This window comes from Centruroides sculpturatus, unplaced genomic scaffold (assembly GCF_000671375.1).
Source record: "Centruroides sculpturatus isolate CEXI.00-Female unplaced genomic scaffold, Cexi_2.0 scaffold1860, whole genome shotgun sequence".
NCBI classification, from domain to species: domain Eukaryota; kingdom Metazoa; phylum Arthropoda; class Arachnida; order Scorpiones; family Buthidae; genus Centruroides; species Centruroides sculpturatus.
In genome coordinates this window covers 35350-62417 of record NW_019385954.1, presented here as the reverse complement: position 1 = coordinate 62417, position 27068 = coordinate 35350, and the positions used below count along the sequence as shown (strand labels likewise).

The window sequence follows — 27068 nt, the reverse complement described above, 5'->3', positions numbered from 1 at the left end:
AATTCAACAGTATCTTCCACATTAATCATAAAGGAACCATTAAAGTATAATTTAATGATTTTAAGTATAGAGTCGTGGAATATATCTGGCAAGTATTACAATTTATCGTTCGTATAAACGCGTCAATGTGGATGAAGTTATCAACACCAAACCTTTAATTAGACAATTGACTTGTGGAGCAGGATTTAGTCCCAATGTTTTGTTTCTAATTCACCCATTAACACTTTACATATTTATGAGACCGAACCTGTTCAACTCCGATACAAAAATCCTAAAGGCAAATGAGAAAGTATTTAACACTCTGTGAGTACTTTTTTATTTTACCTGTGTTCTGAGTGAACATTATTCTCTCCCCCCATTTTTTTATCTCCCATTCTATCTTTCCATCTGACATAAGCCTTGGCTTTATGTTCTGTGGCACGCCAAGTTTAACTAACAGATCACGTTCTTGTCTATCTTAACCACTCGTTTAACACAAATCTATGTCATTACGACTTTAATAAAATTTTTAATTTTTATTATCTTCGTTATTAAGAGGTTTATAATGATATTTTACTCGATTTTACGTCGTGTTTTTAACCTATAAAAATTGCCTGACGTAACGATTGACCGTTACAAAATACTGCGTGGGTGGGGTGGTCATGCATGTAATTTACAAACCGTTACAAATTTAAAAACTGATCGGATCCTTGAACCATTTTCTTTTTTTTTACCTCGATTTCTAACGTTCTCCACCCCTTTACAACATCAGCTTCGATATATTGCTTTGTAAATCTCAAATTTTACAAGGGCATTCTCATGTGAATCCCTATACTGTATACTAAAATGAATAAGTGTCCTCTTTATAAATGAATGGGAGTAATCTGACGGGATACTTTTGACTGAACTTTGACTCTTGACCCCTACTTAGAATAGGCCTCTATAAAAGACCATGAAAACATTTAGACTCTAGACGAGGCACACCTAACAACACCTTTGATTAACCTATACACTTTTGACCCCCCTCGAAGGGTCGAATCATTGAATTATGTTAAGTTACTTACCACATCGGCCGTATTGACTTTGGCACCATAATGCAATAATATTTTAACGATGTCTACGTGTCCGTTAGCAGCAGCGAGGTGTAACGCCGTCCTACCTTCCTAAAAACAGAGGGGAGAAAAAAAATATATATATATACAAATTTCAGTTAAAATAAACTGAAAATTATATTTAAAGAGACTATTTTAAAATATAAGAATTTATAGCCCATACCAAGCGAAAGGTGTGGTTGTACGACCAGTCAGCAAGATCGCTTTACCTGATGAGTGCCTCATCCCCCTTCTGATCGTTTGCCCAAACCTGCAACTTGGATTCTTCTCGAAGGAATTTTACCAGCCTCTGGGTGTGTTTTTCTCGATTATACTAATTTACTTATCGTTCCTCCTTTTTTTTTCTTGAGTAAAAAAGAAATGACACGACCGACACGTGTTAAAGATCCCAGGGGTCAAATTTTCGGACATCAAATTTATAGCCATCGGCACGATATACAGTGCCAAAGTAAACAAAAGTCGATGCTTTATCTATCTCTAAAGCACTCTAATTCCTCGTAGGACGTGTCGTACATTCCAGTCTTCTATAATTCACCGAAAGGGGCCCTACAAATAGTAAAATTACCGCTATCTCGACACGTAGGAGAGAAGAGCCTGTAGCTTATCAGTTACACAATTTTTGGAATCTACGTGAATCGAGAACCAACAAATCCTGTGCAATTTCTACGTTTTAGGAATGGATCCTGCTCTGCTTTCAGAGAAACAAAGATAAGATTGTAATGACGTCTGCACCTTCCATCAAACGAGTTTGAAAATTGCAAACTATTTTTTTTTTCCAAGCCTATACAATGAGTTCTGTTGATAGAGTAACTTCGAAATTACTGTATTGGAAGCTGATGAGGGTCGAGACGTTGATAAAGAGGAGGAATTAGAAAGTAGTTTATTCGTTGAGATGATTTATGATCTATTATAATCGAATTGGTGTATGAATTAACACCATAAAATATACTAAGACGTACGGCTTTAAGCTTACGAAAATCGATTTTTAATTTGTAGATTTTAATCGATTTGTGAGGATCGCAGGCGTTATTGCTTCGGAACGATTGCGATCTAGAATCTTGCTACAAGTTATTAACTATTGACTTAATACATTCAGATATTTCTTGATGTAAAAAACAGCATCTGAATGTCGGAGTCATTTATGCGAGTCGTCACTTTACATCAAGAAATATCGCAATCGCTACTGGATTTGATCGATTGAGCGGGTGTTCGATAGATAAATATCAATTAAGCCATCAAATAAATCGATCGGTGCGACGATTAATCGATTATTTGATCGATCGAACGCGTTGCTAGCAATCGCGATGGACAGTTTGGCCAGATAAAACGGTTTTTTCGAATTACGTCATGGCAACATCCTCCGGGATCCGCGGGCAATTTCAAAAATGACCAAAGCACACGAAGGATTTTGCACGGTGAGTGTAAAAAGAGCGTTTTGGTCATTTGTATGGGGAAAGTGTCGCCGTTTAATGGAGGCGAATGATAAGTGAATACAAATCCAACACCCACCTCATCAGGTTCTATGGCAACTCCTAGTCTGCAATATTCCTTGACTCGGTCCGGCTGGCCCGCTATAGCAGCTTGCCTCAATCTTTCCCTGAGTGTTGGGACAGGTATCATGGCTGGACCGGTCGATGACCCCCTCCAGCACGCTCATCTACTTCGTCTCGTCGCTTTCATTGTCTGCAAATGTCCAACATACCAATTATAGGTGTGCAACCTTGAATAATAATTCACCTCAAACAACCTGAAATTTTAGTTTATCAAAATGAGAAATGTTCTTACTTATAATAAATAATATAAATGCACATTTACTTTTCATTCATTTTTGTTTTAATTTAATTTATGAATCATTTTCAGATTTATACTTATATTATTTCTATATATTCCCAGTGAAAGGTACAGTACGTGTGTTCGGAATAATGAATGGACACCATTGGAATGTATAAATAGGGAAGAAATTCATTTCAATGCATTTACGGGTGTGTAGAAAACTGAAACGTCTTATTTCAGCACCTTTATAAACGTGTAGAACTCTAAACGAGCAGTTGTAACACTTCAAAAATGTGTCAAAAACTGAACAATTCGATGCAACATCCCTCATAAATGTGTAAATACATGAAAAACACACATTGTAACATCTGTATGAAGCAAGGTACACACGTACTGTACCGGTATACCTACCTGAACGTGCGGATGAAATATGTCTGTCTGTTTTATTTCATCCACATGTTCATGTATACCGGTACGTTTATATCCAGCTGAAGTATGCAAATATCTGAAACAACTCGTTGCAATACCTCTACAAACATGTAAAAATCTGACAGACGAGAAATTCGACATCACATTGGCTCCGTGTTGTAAAAAGAGACTTGAGACAAAGGAAGAAAGTTTTTGGATAATGACGTAATATGGGTCCTAGCTGAACCCACGCAGGATGCTGCCAGGAACCACGAAGATGGTTGACTAACCCTGGATCCGGGCCCCTCGGGGTATCGGCCACTAAAGCAACCGCCTCGTCTGCTTATATTGTTGTTACGTCATAGTTCTTAGTCTCTGTCATTATACACTTTTTTTCTATTATGGAAACTTAAATAGAAGAATTTGACTTGTCCCTAGATTTATTTTTATAGTTTGGGGCGTTAAATTAATCTCTCCATTTTGTATGTTTTTTTTTTTTTTTGTTTCGTTGTCCTCTTCGTCGTGGCCATCTTTTTTCAATACATACTTGTTAAAACTTCGAAATATTTATCAAAACTTTTATAATACACAGCTTTTATATATTTAACAAAATCAAATCTTTAAAGTTTCCTTCCTCTGTTAAATATTCCCTAGATTTCCTCTGTCTTGGCATTTCTATGGCTCCAGAAAAGATACTTTTTATGGAACAACGAAAAAATGCCAAGGCATTCTTATTTTTTTCATTAAATTTAAAAGCATAATAAATACTTTTCGTGTTTCTACTCATTTGACTTTTCTAAAAACAAACCCTTATCTAAAGATTTTAATCTCAATTTTCCAGAGAAAAAACCTTCCAACTCCTCTACACTCGAACTTTTTAAGATCCTATGCGCTTCGATAAGTGTATTTTAAGAAAATACTTTAAATATTCTAACATATTTATAACATATAAATTTTAAAAAATAGCTTTAAAATTGAATTTAAATAATAAAATCCTACTTTTATGCGTCAAGAAGATATATAATCTTCAACAATCTTTGAAAGGAGGAGGAAGAAAAATTAGAGCATTAAAACGAATTAAATCCCCCAAAAAATTATAAAAATTACAATAATTATCGATATTAAAAATATTATTTTTTTTAGTAAATATCCATTATTTTTTCCAGTAAGAAAATGCTTAATATCAAAATTTCATTGCCTAATTGATGGTAGGAAACTTTTGCCATAGGAAACAATTGACTAGTTCTAATTGTCTGTTGTCACGAAACTGTCAAAATACACCTCCCTTCATCTGACTTTTTCTATAATTTACTTTAACAAAAAAATAAAAAAATATATATATGTATCAGTAAATTATAACTGATTTTTTCTTTACATTTTTAATAAATGATTCGACTCGTTCATTGTTTAGCGTGCAAAATACAAAACACGTCTGTTAGTCTGTACGTTCGAAAAATTTATTTATCATCGTGTAGCCGACGTTTTCGTATTATTAAAATAAATGATACAAGTTAAATAAAGTTGTAAAATTCGTTTAAGTGGAGAAAAATGGGTATGTATGTATATATATATATTTCTTTTTAAATGCCCCCAAAACAAGTCCCTTTTTTTATATGTTGCCCATTCTAACTTTATCGTACGATCATGATTTACGTATATTTTCAACAGAGAAGATCATCTATAGTACAGGAGATGATCATAAATAGTTCAGGGGATTAGGAAAGTCCTCGCAGGTAGTTTACAGTGTAGAATTTTTATATGGTGTTAGAGCCCTATATAAAAACCCTTTAGTATAACAAATCATCGTCGAGTATTAATTTATTGACTGCTAAAGTTTCTACTTTCTATTCTGTCCTCTGGGTAAATGCTATAAATCAAACGAGTATGGAAGGTTATCGTTTACGTCCTGTCTTATAACCATTCGTAGGTATCTCTCTCTCTCTCTCTCTCTCTCCACCTGTCTACCTAATAGCCATAATTTAATTGCTGCATCCTACGAACCAATTAATTTGGAATGTTTCGGAGCGTTCGCGCACATATTTGGCTGTAGAAACCTTGTGTTTCATCTAAAAATTTATCTAAAAAACATCTCAAAATAATATGCCATTTCTTTAAAGTCTTCGGCTTCTTGTAAGGCATCACACTTTGCTTCTTTATATGTTAATTTTCACTTCTTAATTACTGATTTTTTTATATTTTAGCGTATAAATATTAATATAAACATACGAGAATGCTTAAAAATCCATCTTGTTTTTGTATAAATCCTTAGTTAGTATCTCAAGAATCCACCTTGATCCCGTTTAAACCCCTAATAATACCTCAAAAATGTTCTGTTTACAGAAAGGATTATACTTTTCAAGTTATTTTTATTCAATATTTTATGGGCCTCTTAAATTCTATGACATAAATAAGCTTTAAAAATACATATAAAAGAATAAATCAGTTAAGATAAAATCAGAATAACGTCAGAAAGAAGAGCAATAGCTTAGATTTTAACACAGTGATTGAATACCTAAAATCGAGGTTCACAGTCCAAAATAATATACAAAAATTTCTATTTTACGAAGGAAATTTTAGATATTTCTTTCTTTTAATTTTACATCTTTATATCACCTGATAGAAACCACCTGCAGAGATAAGTCGGATTAGATTCCATATAAAAAATGAAGCAGCTCTTTTTGATTAATAGTACTAGTTTAGAGTAATGCCCAGTTTTGACAATGATTAAACGAGTTTGATATTCACTAAACAGATTTAACTCTAGGAAGAAAGAAAGTCCTTAATTTTATCGAAAAAATCCTACACTACACAGATATATATTCAAGAAAACGTGCTGTATATGATTAATTGAGGTAAATTTTCTCTCAAGTGAGTTTGAAAATGAAGATAAATGTAGTGTGGTGCGAGTTATAAAAAGCAATTCTTTCACTTAACGCTATCTACCAGGGTATGTTTGATGTGAGAGGATAATAATATCCCTTCTTAATAAAACTCGACGCTAACTAAACATTTAATAAGGTGATGCTTATAGGTTCTGTGCTCTACACAATGACGAGAGACACGTCCTTCCGACGACCCACGCCAAGAAACAATGTGGAACAAGGTCTTTCAAGGTTGTCAACACACAAACATTTCCAACAAAGTTTTCTTGTCATTCATACAAAACCGGATCTGGTATAACCAATCCTCGGCATAATCGACGGAGGATGCCGCCATTTTTGGTCTAGAGACGAGAAACAATTCAATTTGTAATTCGAAACGAGATCGAATTAATCGCTAAAAACCAGCTCTTAACCATCGGTAAATTTACAGGACGGTTAATTGGTGCGAATCTTCGTCCATTATCCTGCTAATTGTAAGGCTCTTCACGCATGTAAAATAAAAAAATGGCAAATTTCCATGGTATAAATCTACCGATCATTAACATTTGCAACGTCGTTTTCATGCCAGCGCTCGTTTAATACTGTACCAAAGCAACCTACAAATTTGCAATTTTTAAGGCCCATTAGCGTTGATGGCCTTTATTGCATTCCGAAATTTCTTCGAAGGATAGAAAGGAAGGGGGGAAAATACAGGAAAGGAAACCGACTTCGATGATTTATAACCTGTTCCTCTTCGGTTCGTCTATAGCCTACAATCCGTGCATTAAATTATGAAAGAGGCTGTAAAGTAGAATGTGAAAGCTACCGTACAATTAACAGGCAGTTAGATATAGGATTAGACCTTAGACGTCTCGGATCATAAAATACGTTATAGTGTTTCTTAGGGGCAATCGATTAAGAAGAGCCGCTCGAGATTTTTAAAGAGATAAAAATAAGAACAATGTTTGTTTGTGTAGCTAAATATCCTTTGCTTTCCCTCACGGACCACCCTAATGGCAGCCAGTCGGAAACCAGATGACTGATGGCAACTTGTTTTTATGGATGGTTGATAGAGAATATATCACCCAGGTATTCTCTCTTTTTTTTCCTCTTTGATCAAATGAGATTTTAAAGCAACCATCCGGAAAAGAATCCTACGTCGAGGATTTACAAGATTTATTAAGGATTGTCGACATTCCTTCCATCACAGCTCACAATTGCGCTTCTTTAGCTAACTGTGATGTATTTCTTTCGCGTTTTAATTACGTTGTAACGCCGGTTTAAATCATGCTTTCTACGAAATACCTCGGCTCGTTCATGTGTCTGTTCGCTCGAATTTTAAATTAGCAAATCGTACATGCCAGCTTAACCCCGCGCTTAATTATTTTAAGCGTTATTCCTTAACTAAGTACAGAAATCCATTCGCTTTTAAGGCTTCCTGAGATCTTAACATTTCAACAAGAAATATCTTTGTAGCTTTTAGATTTTTGCATAATTAAAGTTATGCTCTTCGGGTAATTGGGCATTAACCCGATTTTAAGTTGGTAAAATGCATAAATATGTAACAGACAGACGGCTCGGTGTGGCGTAACTATATGCAATTCAGTACAAGATCCAATAATATCAAGGTTACTCGAGAACAAGAGCGATTGCAAATTTCGATATCCGGTTCTATATTATAAATGTTGAGATTAAAGGAAACTTTGCACATTTCTGCAAACTTTAAATGAGATTAAACTTATCAAACTTCTTTTTTTGATGGCCAACGATTGATTAAATCCTGTTTTCAATAAATTTAGGGTCATTCTTACGATGTCTTAGCTCTTATCTGACTTATGTTTTGCTTCAAGTAACAAGTGTGATTTTTTAGAATTTTGCTTTAATTATCAGGAGGAAAATTGAATAAAAAATCGTATAAATCTGATAAGAAGCGCAAATTCCGTTTCTAGTTTTTTTACAGCTTACTTTTTGCTTTAATTTAGACTAGTTTTTTTTGTGATAAAGGTAAAAGTTTTCTTGCTTTTGAATGCAATTCGCGTACACATTCTGCAGCGTAGAGCAAAGTTCAGCCAATTTCAGGATAAAAAACACTTTAAAGATCATTTCCAATGCGTACAGAAGGTGTAATTAATACAAATCCTTTGTATCTCGGCTAATTTCAGCGTTAATTCTTTGCAAAATAGTGATTTAATTAGCGAAGAGGGTACAAAACACTAGAAAAACGCGTGTTTTAACATCTACAAACATTTAATTTTAATAAATCGAGCCCACGTCGTTAAGGTATGACACAATATTCACACTATAAACCCTCCCCCGCATCGATCGAAGGCGGTTTACAGAAGAAAGGGGGATTTATTTTTTTTGGGCGTGGAGCCAATTCTTCTGTATAGCTGCCTGAATAAATGGTACAGTTCCTTCCACGCAGGATACTCCAGAGATTTCGCCTACACTTCTTCCTCCTCACAAACTTTACTTTGTCAGCCCCTACAGAAGGTCCTAAACGGGGCAGCTACTTAATCTTTCAACAGATTCTTATCTGTAAGCGAGAGGGAGCGATAATTTATCCGCGGCCATTATAATTGAAAAGTGTACATTCCTTAAGGGGGTATTGTGTAGTTTGATACAGGGATCGATGCCATAGATTTCCTTTGTTCGAAACGGGTTTAACGCGTGTTGCAGGAGAGAAGCGTGTCCAAACGGTTGTGTGCCTAACTGTGTTTAATTCGTATCCAGGATAACATGTCTTCATTGCTTTTCAACCTGTTCTGTAACCATGTAAATATTCATAAAAGGTTACATGGTTGAGTGGTATACTCACGCGAGTCGTGTCGCTAACGTGAGCGAAGCGACACACGTAAACTGTACTTACAAAAGAAACACACTTTACTCACAAAAATCTTCATATAAACTCGCTACCGTATATATAAGCGAGAATATAGATTGAAATCAGAACATGGATAAATATATAATGCAAAATTTTAATACAGACGAAGATTTATCGCGCCGTTTTCTCGCAGCGATGGACTGGAAAACGCATAAAATATTTTAGATATAATTTTTTCCCCTAGGAAAAATAAGAGCAGAATGGCGCCCAATTCTATAAAAATTTTAATATTGGAGTATATTTATTGGTATATAAATCAAGAGCTAGATAAATTGGAAAATAAATTTGTCGCGTCGCGACGTCGTTAGCGAGACGTAGAGGAATGTTAGTTGTTTATCTTCATGCCCAACTGACTTTAAAAATACACATTTTTTTTAAACTGTTAAAATTTAAAATAAATTACGAGAAGATATTTTTAAAATAAATTTTAAAATTTGAGGGTCACGTTAAAGTATTCGAGTCGCGTCGCTACTTATCGCGATGTAGAAAACGTATAAAATTAGAAACGTTACGACTCTATCCAAGAGAGGAAAATTACACAAAGGAACAATGGAATATTTATGAGAAGACTTTTGAGAAACGAAGCGAGACACGCGACGAGATTTAAAAATATCGCCACGCTAGAAAATAAGGAAAAGGGTTGAACACGTTCAACACTCCTTCCTGTTAACTAATTACTGTTTAATCCCTTCTCCCTTTTAGAATTAAGTAAATTTAAAGTAGAACATCGTGTCGTCACGTTCTGCCAGAACGTGAGACGAAAGGCAAAATTAGAAAGTTCAAGAGTTTTCTATAAATCGCAAAATCGCATGCAAACGACCCCTTCGTTTATATGCGATTTTGCGATTTATAGAAAACTCTCGCCGCCCCCCCGCGAGATAAAGCATCGCTTTTATGAAATTTGCCACCGGAGAGTAATTCAAAAAGCGCTAAATTCTTATCGCTTATAGAATGTTTCACGACAAGGAGCATTGGATGTGGGTGTGACGGGTCAGATTCGTATGGCGATAGCGAGAATAAGCAACGTGGAAAATATTTTATGACTCGAACCTTAATCAGATGGTGAGAAAGTGATAAAATGCCGACTAATACATCAGTCGGGAGGAGTGTAATGACGTAATGACAGATCGAATGGCCTCCCGGATCGACATACGCACGCACCTTTAACTTTTTCGTCTTCCATCTGCCGATACTTCTCGTATCGCTTGTGTTAGAATTCGATAGGGTGGTTGAATTGTTTCGGTTGTGGAAGTCGTTTTAATGGATTTCTCGCTCGAAGTTTTTGCAGGAAATTGCTTGAAACAAAAGTTTTGGAAGAAGGAAACAATGAGGAAAAAAATCTTTTGCAGTTTTTCTTTCCTAATTTAGCACTTAAAATGTATTTTTACTTTCCCGGCTGTTATATATAAAACGGGAAAAGTATGGCGGTCAAAAAATAACCCCCCAAGATTTTTACATTTTTGGATTTGGGGGTTTTTCTTTATATATATATGTTAGTGAGTGTAGGGGAAGCGATTTTGTTCACTCAATTTAAAGCTTAATAACTCCTGTGCCTTTTGTCGAAAATTTCTGAAATTTTGCAGGGAGATTTGTATATTATAGGAATTGATGCTGTTAAATTTTGGTAATTAAATGTCAAAGCGGCGGGGAAATATGGGGGATCACGTGTCATAACTCGGGTGGTAGCGAGAACTTAAGACTTTACTCGTTATTAGCATTTGCAGTTGTTTATAAAACTGGTCTAAACAGTCAAAATTAAATTTTTTGGTCTTTTATAATAATTAACGATATAAAACTTAACTTGAAATGAGAATGTTTTCGTTTAAAATTTATTAAAATAAACGAAATTTCATTGTGAGATCGTTCAATCTGCGAAGAAATTCTTAATGTTTGGGAAGAAAATATTTTATTTTATTTTATTGATTAATTTTATGCAAAATTAACTGATTTACACGAAAAATAAATAGTTTAAATTGTAAAAATCGTGTTTAGAAAGGAAAAAATCTTCAATTCGTATCAAGAAATGCGATATTTAAATAGTAAAATTAACGAATTTTTTGCTCTTCGATATCAATTTAGATGCAATTTTATGCAATTATGTGCGATAACAATTACATAATTTCTTCTTAAATTGTAAATTTTTTTCGTATTTAATTAAAATTTAAACGGACTAATTCAATTACTTTAGAAGCATTAATGAGCTTCTGGTATTACTTTACATGCGATTTACTGACAAAGCTTTCGAAATACTTCCAAATAAATAAAACTTTTTAATTTTTTCTTCATTAGAAATTAATCTTTAAATATTTTTAATTACATAAAATTAAGTAAGAACAATTATTTTTATAAATTCAATCCCAAAAACCTAAAACGAGAATGCAAAAAATAAGTGGAACATCTGCAAAAATTCCCTACGAATACTCGCATTTACGCCACTTAAAAATACAATTTTTTAATTAAAAAAGATGTTAATATTTAATTATAAAACAAGTACATTTACCTCTTTACAACGTAACTGGTTTGTACTGGTTTGACACAGATATTAAAATAAAAACATTTCCTTATCCCCGCTTATAACGCTCCCCCCCAAAAAAACGGGGACGTGACAGCGATAGTTCACGCGTCACGAACGTAATTATTACATTAAGTCCAGCCGATCCTTCATACAAGCTTTCAACCCTGCAGTAAAGCCTTATTTTAAGGACCCAGTCGCTTTAAACAAGTCGGCAATAGTTGCCTATCCTTAAAGAGAGGGAGAAGAGAGAGCGAAATTGAAGTGTGAGGCTTTCGGCGATGAAATTCTGTCGTCTAGACTGTTATATTGAGGTTGTTCTCGTTATAAAGTATAGCAGAAAGGTTTCCCTGTCACCTAAATTTAAGCAGAAACGTAGAGATCATGACTAGTAATCTGAATTCTTGCACGACATTGTTAAGTTCGGTAATGGAGTTAGTAGTCACGTACAAATAACTGATAATATCTTCTCTTATTCGCATTCTGGTTAACTTGTCTGATCTAATTTTTATTCATTCTTCGATTTTTCTGTTTCGTTTACTTAATTTCCGTTCGATTGACGTGCTGTACGATGAACAGATCGAAATCGATGATTATAGTGTAGATATTAAGGAGAATGAAACCATTTATAAACGCATCCGGGTTCGATTTCTAATTAGAACTTCTCCCTCTTCCTCCTTTCGTGTAAAAGAATACGAAGAGGAAATCTGTCTAATAGGAAATCAAACCCGGACGCTTGTGTAGACGTTCCAATAGAAAGGAAGACGGATATATTTAATGAACCTCGTATTTTACACGATTTTTAAAATCTAAAATAATATACTGGGGTGCAAGGAAGCAACTGCTACTAATACTCATTTTTTTTAATAATTGAAATTTATTTATATTTTAGTGTAAAAGTAAAATGAAATCAGTCACCGGCAACTTATAGTTTTCGAATATTTCGTAATGCGATAAAATATGATTTTTTTCCTTTAACTTTCATATGAACTAACGAGTCAAACCAGTGTGATGTGTGTGATTTGTTCAGTGATTTCATATGATTATTATTTATAGGCCTATAATTATACTTGATTTGGCTGCTATAAATTAATCATATATAATAATATATAAAATACATAATTTGTGTATGTTTGCATCGCAGTTTTACTCAAACGACTTTGATACTTTCTAATTTTTCTACTTGTACTCCATCTACTAAATTTCTGAATGTACTTCTGCAGCTTGTTATATTTATACATCTTAATTATTCAGCCGTATACGTTACAGTTCTATTAATTTCTGGTTTCATAGTTTCGGTTGTTTTAATGTGTTATAATATCAGATGTGAGTACAAGTTCTGTACTTATTCTATTGTACTTACTATATTCAGGGCGTGAGAGGGGCAAGAGGAGCGTATACTAGTCACAAATATGGAGCACAGATCTCTCCGAAAGCTGAATTTAGATGATTTTCCTATCGTGTTTTATACATTAAAAAAAACTAAATTTTAACAGCCCGGAGCTTATAAATATTTTACTTTTATTGTTAAATGAACAAGCTAATAATCAAACTCGAATTCGACGTTTTACACCTTAAAGGTGGGCGATTAAACACCTAAGATCAGTAACAACAGAGTTTTAAAAAACTATTAAAAGTAATTGATATTAAATGAGAAATTACAAGATTTAATTTTCTCCGTGTACAAGTATATTCAATGATGTATTGAACAATGGAGGAGGCACTTGGATATGAGATAGAGCAGGTTTACTGGATACATGAACTTGGCTTGATATCTAAACGGTCCATAAATAACATATTCTACCTTTAATGGATATCTTCCAGCTTCTATACGCCTGGTTACTCGCTGAACTCTGCTTTTATATACTGTTCTATTTCTACCACCTCTCAGCAAAATATCGATTTAACATTGCTTCTAGCAGACTACCCTTCAGATAAATGTGTTACACTAACTTTCAACGGATAAATTTTAGTTTTTTTAAGTGATTTCGTAGGTCCTAATGCACCATTAAATTACTTTCTGTGTGTAGTTTAGTTTCATCCACAATCATGTTTAGTTAATCTATTGATAGTTCTTTGAAGTGTGCACATGACAATGGAAAGAGAAGCGCTATGCGCAACAAATTAAACATGTTCAAGTGTTCATTAGCATATCCCAGAAAATAAGACGTATAAAGCTATCATAAGTTACTTTTTTAAAGAAAGATTACTTGTATAATGAAAAATATAACGTAAATAATGGGTTTAATAGTAAAAAAAGAAGCTGAGGGGGATGAAATTTGGCACGTGCAGCGCTCTATTCCCTCTGAAAACCATCAAAGTGTATGAATTAAATAAACAGAAGCAAATTTTTTCACAACTTATCAAAAAACTTTTATTTAAAATCACTTTTTTTAATCATTTTTTAAATAATTTTTGGCTGTTCTCGCTGTATCTGGGTCAGGAACAAACTATTACATTCATTATAAACAAACAAAATGAATTCACTGTCAGGTTCTCGAGCTGCTTCTAGTATTCATTTATGGTTAAAAAAAACAAAATATAATTAATAATTTTATCATTATTATGCTACTGGCATTTTATACGATAAAATCTTAAGGAAATTCGAAGCTATAAACACAAAATTCTTGAGGAAAGTAAGACATAATTATACGGATGTTTACACATAATTACACCTGACTATATTTATTTTAATTGTCATAAATGAAAAATGTCTAAATCATATATTCTTTTGGAAAATTTAAATTTTAAACTGGTAACGTCACTAAATTTTAAACCAGTCACTTTACTACACTCGTATTGAAACTGAAATCAAAGTTTTGGGCCTGGAAATGCATACAACCTCACAATTTTAAGGCCTACAGCACTCATACATACCTACAGATACCCTGTTTTAGTTCAGTATTCGGAATCTAGTATTAGCTAGAATCTTATATTTTATACAATATTGCGTGATACAGGTTTTATATGATATACAAGAGGTCATACAGTCCACGCTTCTCTAGGACATCGCACTTTTAAGGGCCTCATACACACGTAGATCTTGATTCAACACATGAAATCTTGTATTAGGATCCTAGACCTTGTATAAAATCGCTTAATACGGCCTTCACATTATAGAAATTCAAATAAAAGAGCTTAAAAGTTCACATCTCTGTAGGGCCTTGCACAATATAAAAATATTGGGCAAGTCCCTAGAGAGGTAAAAACTATATTGAGGTGGAATAAATCTGCCATTTCGTATAATAAATCCTAGTAGAAAATTTATATCAAGTCGTAAAATCGGGGGTTATGCGGTGCGTAAATTTTACATTTTGGAATGAAAGAAAATACGAATAAATAAAGTTTCAATTCCTAATTTTCGAATTTAATACGCATAAATCGACTTGGAAATTCAAAAAGTAAATAGAGATGAAACTTTCTTCATTAATTATCAATTATTATTAATAATTAGGGAAGAAAATCCTGATTTATTTTCCGGATAATTTAAATTTAATAATAAATTTTTCTTTACTAATCTGTAAGAAAACTTTGATGATGATAAAAATTACAGGATAATTAATTAATTAATCATGATACGTATTAATTAGGATACTTAGTTTACTTTCTGCCTTAATATCAAAAATTATTAAGCTTGGTGTAGCAAATTAATTAAATAAGCTGATTAATTTCTAGCATCTTCAGTCTTCCACACTAAAGCTTTGCAGTTTAGTATAGAAACTTTAATAATTAATTTCAAATAATTTCTAAACTTAAAAAAACAACCTCATTTCTTAAGGATTTTCCTAACATTTCAAGAGCCATTTTGATTAAATGACAGAACACTTTAAGGTGCGTATAATACCAGAATATTAGGAATTTTTTGACTCTGAAAGCCGAAATAAGAACATAATAAAAAGTGATTTTCTTTTACATTATTTTCAAGGAAAATTTTTAATTTTGAAACATTTATTTGAAGCCCTTCCGAACTGGATTATCAAGTGAAAATTGGTAAAGATAGAAATAAAGATAGATGGTTCTGATAGGTGATGACGTGCACCTTCAAGAAGGGAGTTAAAAACTAGAGTATGAAGAGTTCTAGAAGGTCCTAGATGATTTTGGGATGATATTGAGTTTAAAGTTGATGATAAATGAAAGAAATCTGTATATTTAATGCTTCCTAAATTGATATTTTTTAATATTAAGGCTAGAGAAATGTCTGAAAATGAATTTTTGTAATTTCTCAATAATATATTTCTAGTAAAAATCAATCGATGTTAATCCAATTTTCAATATTGAACTCACCTTGTCCTCTTGAATGCGCAAGTCCTCGCCAATTTACTAATTGTCTTTATTTCATTAACCAAATTTCATTTCATTATCTGGGTTGGAAGGAGTTCAGATTATTGTTTGAAAATTTAACTCACTCCACCTTGTGGGTACTAAGAGGGCCCCATTATGGATTCGGAAAGGCCCGCAATGGTGCGGTCGAGTGGTGAGGGACGGAAAATATCCGGAAAGATCTCCCCTCCCAGAAAAGTATAGATATATGCTAAAGAAAATCAACTTTTTACTAAATTTCTGCCGAGTCAAAACAAAACAAAAAACTAGTATTATGCGCACCTCAAAGTGTTCTATCATTTACAACGATTTAGTAAAAATCGTTATGAAGTGATGTCCTTTATCAGAAAGATAAATCAGTACAATTAATTTACAAAACTAACTTAGCCTTCTAGTAGAATCTTATTCCTATACTTCACTTCTAGTGTAGAAAACATGTACAAAATCCTTTTTTCAATCGCTATAAACTTAACAAATCACCATAAAACTCTCCGAAAAGGCACTACTTTCATAAAATCTTCCATAAACTACCAAAGTTTCTAGTTTTTTCTATGATTTTCCAGTTTCTAGAGCTGTATAAACTCTACACCCAAGTTTCTTTATGAGGCAGGAAGAGGCCCCTTATAAATAAAAGAAAAGAAAGTAAAAGAAGGAAAAAAACTGGAAGACACGAAAAGTTTCACTCGCATGCGGTGAAAGATAATCAGACATTCTGGTGTATTAACAGAATTACAGTGTGTAAGAGAAAAGGTGTATTGAAACCGTGATGCTGCTATAGTAATAAAGATATCTGAGTCCATTTGTATTAAAAAATATAAGGTATATATTCTACCCCATTATAAAAATTACATACTTTCTTCTAAATCATTCGTAGAAACTGAAGGTGAGAGGGAGATAACACGCTGACGTCCTTGCTGAAAATTAGATAATTGGAAAAGTCACGTGACGGGCACTCCATAAATTTTGCACATTCGCTCAATAATCTTGTTTTTTTCTGATTTCCACTTTACGATGCATTTAAATTGTTTGTTAAGATAAAGGGGTGAAGAAGATGACGATCTTATCGATTTTAGTGTGTATTTTTTTTTTTTAATTATCTGCAGGTGAACGCCTCGAATCAAACCAGACAAGTGGTAGTAATCATCCTCTGACTGCGCCTGTTCTACCTCTACTCGAGTTCTTTGCCCCCCTGCTTCTGCTTCTTCTACCCCGAGGTATTTTTTAACGTCTGCACAAGTAACTACATCCGGTGAAACTAAGAAAATTGTTCCCTGTAAATGTGGCCAAATAGTAAATAATGTAGGTTTAGTTGAAACTTTGGGTGACGGGCCGTGAAATCACGTGCGTTTTGCACCCTCATTTATCATTCCGTGACTACTGCGAGAAGCAGTTTTCTACTTTGATGACTTTAGCTACGAAATTAGAAGGTTGGGGACGGTTTTAAGAGGTATCGTTATCAGTTTGACTTTCTTAAAAGCTATAAAATTTGGTCGCAAAAAAAAAAAATTATTAGAATATGTCCTCGAGCTTCGCTTGTGGCAGGAGCAAAGACTAGATTCTAATTACAAGATATATTACACCTTCAATCCATAAACAAAGCTATAAGATCTCTAAAATTGAATGACCTTTAGATACAATCTTGATGCAGGCTTCGGTTATAAATGTAGTTCTAGTAATGATGTTGGGATGATAGAATGCAAGATGCTAGTTAATGCCAGTTCGTGCAAGATTGTATGGAATGCTAGGATGCAAGATTGTGTAAGATGTTAGAATGCAAGATTGTATGAGATGTTACAATGCAAGATTATATGAGATGCTAGAATGCAAGATGCAAGTCCAACAAAGATTGTATGAGATGCTAGAATGCAAGATTGTATAAGGTGTTACAATGCAAGGTTATATGAGATGCTAGAATGCAAGATTGTATAAGGTGTTAGAATGCAAGATTATATGAGATGCTAGAATGCAAGACTGTATAAAGTGTTACAGTGCAAGATTATATGAGATGCTAGAATGCAAGATGCAAGTCCAAGAAAGATTGTATGAGATGCTAGAATGCAATATTGTACGAAAGGTCAGAATGCAAGATGTTATTAGTTAATGGGAGTTTAAGTAAGATGCTAATTTATGCAAGGTTATAAGTTTCTAAACTCAAAAATCAAATTGTTTATGAAATTTCATCTGATAAAAAACCAAGCATTTTGTATACAATAAATATTTCGAAGCAGAAGAGGAGTTTATATTAAGTTTACACATAAGTGAAAGCAAAGAAAAGTATTCCTTTCTTAATATCATCAGTAAATCATAATAAAAAAAGTTTCAAAAATGGTTTCTGAAAGTATTTTAGATACCAAAAGCTATTATTGAAGAGTCATTTTTGAAACTTGATACATAATGAAGGCTTTAAGGCAAAAATATAAAGGAAAGATAAGTATGAGGATACTTATCTTTATATTCCTGCTTTAATGCTTTCATTATGTATCGAGTTTCAAAAAATTTCAAAATGACTTCTGTGAATATTGGCACTTTAATAATGTAGACATGGATCTACATTATTCATGTGCCGATATCCATAAGTCATTTTATAATTTTTTTTAAAAGATCGTCCTGCAATAAAGGTACAAAAGATGTAAGAAAAGGCAAGTATATCTAAAGAATTTTTTAAAATTCCTTTTCTAAATGAGAAAACATAACGAAAATTTAAGTACTAAAGTCCTACAAGATAAAGGAATATTCATAAAACTGTCATAATTCATAAAATATTTTATCATTGGTGGCACGCAACAAACTAAAGACAAGTTCTTAATGCTTCTAGAAATCCTGAAGTCACTTTCTTGATGGTACATTCTGTAAACAGGGTTCTTGCATGGCCTTAACTTTGCACAAAAGTACAGTATAAATGGCATGTAAATGTTTAATTCGTAAAATTTTACGGATGTTATGGGCTTCAATTCGACGAGCCATAGCATACAATTAGCCTTTTCTTCCACTATCGCCATTTTTCCATCGGTAGCAGAATCTTAAATTAATAAAATGTTGGCTGTATCAATGCGTAAAACTTTAAGAATTGTGCTTCTGTATGCAGTTTACGTTTAAGAACACTTTTTAATAACTCTAAACTGGAAAATGACGGCTTATAAGGGAAAAATGGAAGAGTTAATACCAGTAATGTCTCGTACTTCGAACGTTCCATAGTTTGAACGCTAGATTCGAGAGGAATTCGAACGATTCCAGAGAAATCGACCCGCAGTTCGAACGATGCTTTTACCTTCGAACTTCGTTTGCAGTATCTGTTCTTAAACGGCATAATCCACAAGAAGAGTCTTCTAAATTGTTTATTTTAAAGCTTAAAAAAAAACATGTTTCTGAACTCAAGATCGTGTTTAAGATCAATTAAAACTAGAATAAATAATCACCTCTCTCATAGTTCACGTTTAGAACTGTCAAATCGTATAAGAATCGATGTTATTTCTGTGATTCTCCATGAAACGAGACGGATTTTATGCACCGCAAAGAACTAAACAAAAATCATTTTTCCTGAAATCTAATATATAATAAGAGGTTAGAAGTCAGATGCGAGAAAATTGTAAATTCAAGTAATCAAAGTTTAAGAATAAAGACATGAATTTCTTACAAGAGACTTCACTTGATAGTTTGTCAATTAGCGCATGATGTATACAGTACAATGAAGCAACTGACTGACAAGGATTCATACAAAATTAATTTTGTAGAGGTTCTATCTTTTTTAAAGAATGTGCTTCAGGCGCTAAGTGATGGATGATACTTTTCTTTCTATCCCTTCAATTAATATTTTGACAGAGTATACTCAACTCTAATCAATAATTTCTTATGTATAACCTACCTTCATATACCCGAATCACCATGGAAAAAAGATATGGACTATGTTTTGCTTATTCTGTTAATTATTTTGGAGAATTTTCCTCGTTATTGGACTATAAAGTGAAGCCGAAATCCGCAACTAATAAAGCGAACACTTATTGTAACTTTCAATTTCTGTGGATTGATGTATCGAAACCGGATGGCACTACATCAAAAAAATCCATGGAAATCCATACACGTGTATCCGTTTCATCTTAAACTAGAGGAGTTTACAACCAGAAAGAGGATCCTTCAGGAATTGATGTTTGTAATCTTGACATGAACACCTGTTTGGATGATGGATGACAGAAAAATCATTCGGTGCAGCCTGGTTCGCTAAGAAGCAGCATTATTTAAGTGTAATGTGAAAACCTACAGAAAAACCTTTCTTAAGAGGACAAATTTATACAATTTAAAGGGTATCTTGGCTCCTTAATTCATTCGAGAGAAGTAGAAGGACAGAATAAAAAAGCGGGTGCAATAAAAGGAGAAGAAAGCCCAGTTGTCCTTCCTCATCCATCTTCGTCACTTAAGTTACTGGTAGGAGTTCATGTAGAAAATAAGCAGTCTAGAGAGCTCGTACTCTTCTCTCAAATGCTCAGGGCAAACCATTTAACAGATCTTTAATAAAGTTACTTTCGGTACTAGAAGTCCTTATCTACGATATGACATGTACCAAAAAATTAAATCACGTAACTACTCGTATCGGGATATAATTAGAGAAGAATCATCTTAGAAGTTAACATTCTACAAGATTTTATACAAAAATATCAGTTTATGAAGTGTTTTCTCTCCTTTTTTTCGAAAGTGTAAAATTTTAATCGTATTTTTGTAAAAACTTCACCTTACAAACTAGGAAGCCTCTCTCAGAAGTATATGGAAATACGATGATTATTATAAATAATGCATAATGTGTACAAGTACAGTAAACCTAAGAAGAAAGTTATTTTATAACAACAGGTTATCATCGGTAGAATGATGATAAACATACGTTCATACCTCCTTGTATTATTTCCTTTCTCTTAAGAAGATTAATCTAAAGTAGTATACTCGTACATGAATGTCATATAACAAAAATACGAAAAAGTAGCAAAAAGTTAAGCGCAGAACAAGGAAAAAAGTGTAGAAATAACAAAGGCATGACGAGTAGAAACACAGATAAGTGTGAAAAATAAGCTGAATTATACAATAAATCATGTTAATATATACAGAATTTAAAAACAACGCTAAAAGTAATGCAAAAAATGATTTTCTCATGATAAAATCTGATTTTTAAGCTAATATTTGCACATATTTTTTATACCCTTCACGGTTAAAATGGAGAAAAACAATCAACAAACCTGTAAAGTAACGTAAATTTCTTTACAGCTCTAGGGCACATGTAAAAGAAGAAGAAGCAAAACTCCATTTTCCCATCTTACACCTAACTTCTATAATAATAAGACACCTTTTTTTTAAAATGTATCTCATCAATTTAAACATTCGAGATTTCCGTTTAGCACGTTTAATTGAAGAGTGTTTTTACGTGAGAACCGAATTGATTCACACACAACATAAATTCTTCCATCCCTCTTCTTGTAAGGATTCCTTTACCTTTACAAACAAAATTTCGAAAACAATGGATGTTTCGGTTAGATAACTGCAATCAACTCTACTTTAGACATTTCCTGTTTCAAAAAAGGATCAGCATCACACTTCGTTAGTTACACTTCCAGGAACCTTACAAGAAATCCTTCGCTCCTGAAGATCTTTAACTAATAGAAACCAAAAGTAAAAAAACAAAAATAAAAATTTAAAAAAAATATATGTTAATAATGGGAACAAATATAAAAGTTATTTATAATTATAAAGAGTTTACACTATGAGCAATTAGTGAGAATGAAGAAGTCTTGTTTGTTTTGGCGTCAGGAGGCCTGCCTCTTGGCGACGTTGGGACTAACTTTACTGACTTTGATCAATGAGTAAGAGAAAACAAGTGCTTTGCCTTAGGAAAATCGTCCCACAAACATAGATGAAGTCTTATACTTTACTTACTACTGTAATTTTTTAGGTAAAGTATTATTATTCATTATGTATTAACGTATAATGCGCACGCTTACTTTAAACTTTGTTTCTCCTGCTCTTACAATGGCAAGATGTAACCGTTCTTACTTAGTTTAAGCATCTAAATTTTAAAATAAAACATTAATTTTCATTTAAAATAGTTAAATTACTCGAAAGATGGTTTCTACAGTCAATTCCCTTATAAAACTTCACAGAAAAAAAAAATGCCTAAAGGCCTCAAAATTCCCGCATGCCAAGATAACTTTAGAATTGAAGCAACGAACAGTAATTGTAAGAGGATGATAAAAATCGGTTTTTAATCGATTAGAAATTTATTTCCATGGAGATTTAGAGGGTGGATCATCTGGTTAATAAGAATATCACGTTTCTCATATGCAATTAAATAAGTACAAATTGTGGATGTTACAATCGCAATGACTGATATTGATGAGATTAAAATATATACATCATCATTAACGTCATTCTGTTGGATGCCCAATATGCTATTGAGGAACGTAATCGATTGGCCATCGTATGAATAAGTATTAAGATGAGTTATGATTAATTCGTTGTAAATTGGATTATCCGTCTAATATATATATATGTGAGTCCGGGTTCAATTTCTTATTAAATCCTATTTGAAATTAATATTTGATACAACAATAAACGGCTCATTTGCATGTCTTGTAATTTGATATTTTGCGACACATAAATGAATAAATAGACTTCATAATTGTGTTAAGTGCGACAACACTCGAAATTACATAATTGTAACTGTTACATTTGCATATTAAGTGTGTTGTGTGTAATGAAAATGCGATTATAGTAACAAGTGGGGCAGTTTTTCTATTGTTAATCCACGTACTACATTTTCTTAATCTACAAACTTTCAAAATTGATATTCTTAGGCACTTCTCGAATATTTTCTGGTATTTCAACATTGATTAAACATCACTCAACTGAATATATCTTGTGATTTAACACAGTATAACGGTGTTTAGCTGCTCCTAACCAACTTTCCGAGCATTACTTCACCAAAAAAAACTGAGTTTATCTAAAAAATTTACAGTATCTTCATACAGGAAATACTAAATATTTTAATACTTTAAACATTCAAGATGTGTGCTTCTTTTAACGATTCATCATATCATTTTTATGACACGTATCTCTGGATGTACAGTAAGCGTAAAGTCGTGTTTCGTTTGATATTCATATTTAATGGACGGGAGTAGCAATAAAAATTATCTGCGAATGTAAGAAACGTTCTTATCTAATATTCTAAATGGGTGGATATGTTATTTGAAAAGATATTTCGAAGGAAAAGCGAAATATATATATATATATATANTATATTTTAAATATATAAAGACTTTTATTTAAAAAAAAACGTCCGTTTTTTCACAAATTTAGGCTTTTGTCTTTTAAATGCAGCAAAATCAATGATGTATTTAACAATTTATTCTTCCTTAAAGTCACTTACATTTACTAAATCCATTTTAATTCAGGAGAGAGCCTAAAGTGTCATCTATAAAATCGATACAACGACGGGATTACTAAAGAAATTCTTCTATTCTCATGGAGAATGGCAAAATTCGGAACTCTTCCTTTCATTTTCTGGTGCATTGTCATTATTTAGAGTAGGAAATCAAACGATATTTTACCATAAACATGCAATTTCTTAAAGTTCTTTTTTAGGTTTAGATATACAGTATATACAATTAACGGCAACCCTTTAACATAAGAGAAGTTTCAGAATAATCTACAAAATGTTCATTTACTGGAAGGCATGGTTACACCTACAGATATTGTGGTAAATCCATAGTTGTGTGTCATAAATAAATCCCTTGAGGAAGATCGTTCTAAATTAAATTTGGACTTTCATACACATTTTAGGCTCTTTTTCATTTTGGACTCTTCATTCGAGGATGCTGAGAGCCTTTTTAATCACACTCGTTACAAGCTCACTCATGTCCGCAATACTGACGAGGGACGGCACTAATCGCCTACTGTGGGCCATAGCGCTCAATAATCCGGCAGTCACAATTTAAATTTAAAATGCTCGTTTTTTCTAATTTTTTCAGGTGTACACAGGCATTTCGAGTGTTCAGGACACCTCACCATTGTCGATGAGAATGTTAAGATGCTCGAATTAATTAATTAAAATACAGGAATGAGGAGCAAAAATGTACAAAAAAGTAGATAAATAAAGTGTAATTCAAGCTGATTTCTGTATAAAATTCTAAACTCAAACGTAATTCCTGCTTTAACGAATTTCTTCGAAAAGTACGAAGTGTTTTGCGTGACTTAATTCGTTAATTCATCAATAAATAAACATAAAAAACTGATGTATTTCTGACAGATTTAACATAAAAGGCAACATGTAGCTACATATTAACATTACTAATTTTCTACACCCTAAATAAGAAAAAAATATATATAAAAATGACGTAGCTCGAGATATACACAGAACAGCATTCCCTGCACGTTCCAATCGTCCGGAACTAGATAGTAGCTACGAATAATAATGAATACCGAACAGCAGTAGCTAGTTATCAAGCGAAGAACCCAAGACACCAATTAAAGTGTTCGAGGCAGTAGCGGGATGGAAATGTCAAAATTACAGTTTCTTCACTCCCGTTTCATTAGCATATCGAAGTTGCCAGTTCGATAGACATCTCGATATTAGCAGCTCCGCTTTTTATGTTCAGTTAGGCTCTTACATTGAACAGGATACGTTAATTACGGGTTCGAATCCCGAACTGTATATGATTAATATATATTTATATAGAGAGAAAAAGTTAATCATTCAATCTGGTTGTGTGTTGTTAATCAAGGAAGCAATTTTAATTCACGCCTTGTCACGCGATCCTTTACTTCTAATTTTGAATCAATGACGAGGCCCAACCTTTGTGACTAGATAGGACCCGCTTGTCTCTCTATATAGCCCACATAGAAGGGTATACGGGGCCTTATCATATATGTAGAATTTATTACTTAATGGGCTCCTCAACTGTGTTCGAGATCTTCTTATTCTAATTTTCTATCTTTTACACTAGGAAAATGGCCTGTATACACTATATAATTAATTCATCTAGTATTAATTTCCTACTCAGCAGAGGTTTATACTCAATTAAGTACAGTATTTGATTACAGTATAAATGTATAGGGGCTTAAAAAAGGGGGGAAACGAATACAGTGACAAGTATCAGGACCATCAAAAAATCTTTAATCGTTCCATTATTATAACTTGCAGCAAGATGAGAGCATGAAGTACCGTAAAAATCAACTAAATGCTATTCTGCTACGATTTTTTCGAGGTTCAGCGCCTTCATTTTAGTGCTTTTTTCTATGGCCTACACTTTGAACTATCCGCATGACGTGACTATATGTTTATATAAAGAAATGCTGCGCTGCTAGTTTCTACTCCACTATCTTTATAGCTCTGTTATTTCGCATTTCAACCGTACAATTCGAAGAAGTTTTGTTTCTTTAATTATAATTTGGGCAAACTTGAAGATTTCGAAGTATCAAAACAAAAAAAAAACAAAAAACACGTCCCCGACACAGCTGCCAATTTTCCTAACTACACAAACAACACCTGCAAGGGGTCATAAATAGCTGACAACTTTATGTTCTATTGACTGTCCATACTCTAAAAGAAGTGCAAACACAAGTGAACCTCCAACCATGTGATTTAGGCCTAATGTTAGAATTTTTATCGTGCGTACAGAACTTCACGATTAAACTTTACTAATCACGTAATTAACTTGAAGAACTTCAGAACAATCATACGGCATTTAAACAGAATTGTGTAGGTGAGTAAATCGGTTTACCTGATCAGGAACGTGTTTCATTATTAGGAATTTTTCAAGTAATTTCCTAAGTCTATATAAATCACTGGAAGTAATTATTGTACATATTAAAAAAAAAAAAAAACGTGCAGGATTCTACATAAATTTGCAAGGTAGCTATTAAAAAAGGTACCACCTATGTTGATCGTTTATCTTAAGGATATTTTTTGAGGAAATACAGCATTAATCTACCTGAAAAACCCATTTAAAGTGTGCTTTGAAGAGATTACCTGCCATTAATTATCGTGCTACTTTAAGCAATATACGCGGATACTTAAAAGTATTTTGCATCTCAATACGAAGACCGTGCCCTTTACCGTCATTAAATTTTATAAAAATGTACACAGTTCAATTTTTTTAAAGTGGATTTTAATGAAAGTAGGCATTATAGACACGAGAATAGTCCTTAATTCTAATATGAAGACATTACTGAAGAGTTCCCATAAGAAACACAACAGAAGCCATCCCTAGATAAAGTTGTCTCCACAACACGTGGGGAATTTAAATATAAAAGAAGCATTTGTGTGAATATAAACAGAAGAGCAAACAAGTAAAATAAACGTTAAAAAAACCAAGGAAATTTATAGCCATTGTTCGACTTTAGTAGCCAGATAGGAGCTGTCTACTGACTTTGCAACGGGTCAAAAATCTGCAGGACACCACTTTACTTTTGCTACTTCCTGTGCAAACTCGAGCTACCATTTTCAAACAAAGAATGATCATTATTTAAGACATTTCTTCGTTTTTTTTTTTTTCTTTTTCCTCTTCTTACTTTCGTCAAGAGTCATATATTTTATAAGCACCAGACAAAGAAAATGAGAAGACACCGTCTAGCCTGTAATTAGATCGTGCAGTGGAGAGGGTACTTTAATGAACTATAAATAGTTTATGGCTAATATAATTAAGAAATGCTTTCTACTAACTTGTAATTTCTAACCGTTTTTACTTTTAAAAAAAAATATTCATGTCAACGCTTTCCATCTCCCGAATTATATTGTCGTCCGCTGTGTTATTTCGGGGGAGAGATTTATAAATAATTTTGACCCGTGTATAATTTCTATATTAAAAGTAATCTGGCTTAAAAGTGAATCGTCTAGAGTACATGTTAATTATTTAAACAAGATTCTTCGATAAAGGAGCATTAAAAAAATTATCTGTAAGCAATGAATCTCCTCTTTAAAAAAAAGAGGGGAAAATACAGGACATGAAAAGGACATATAATTATTAAGTGGAGATATTATAACCCCCTTTTTACGTAGAAAAAAAAAATGTTCACAGACTAAAGTAAGGCTATCTATATGCATTATTATACAGTAACAAACCAGAAATTAATTATAATAAAGGCTGTCTATACGTATTAGGTACACTATTCTAATTAATTTCTCATGGGAAATGTGGGAAGTCTATACATTCTACATCCTTTATGCATTATATATAGGCCTATAC

The 27068-nt window shown here is 33.0% G+C and overlaps 1 protein-coding gene across 2 annotated transcripts in view; it reads right to left on the bottom strand.

The window, feature by feature from the left end:
- LOC111612788 (ankyrin repeat domain-containing protein 6-like) overlaps nt 1–27068 on the bottom strand; it is a 53644-nt gene that overhangs the window by 12345 nt on the left and 14231 nt on the right. For both annotated transcript variants that reach the window (XM_023354046.1, XM_023354044.1), the window contains 2 exons: nt 2601–2774; nt 1044–1142 (listed from right to left, as the gene is read on the bottom strand). In XM_023354046.1, coding sequence (XP_023209814.1) covers nt 1044–1142; nt 2601–2711 — 210 coding nt within the window. In that variant the 5' untranslated portion in view covers nt 2712–2774. The remainder of the gene's footprint in view (nt 1–1043; nt 1143–2600; nt 2775–27068) is intronic.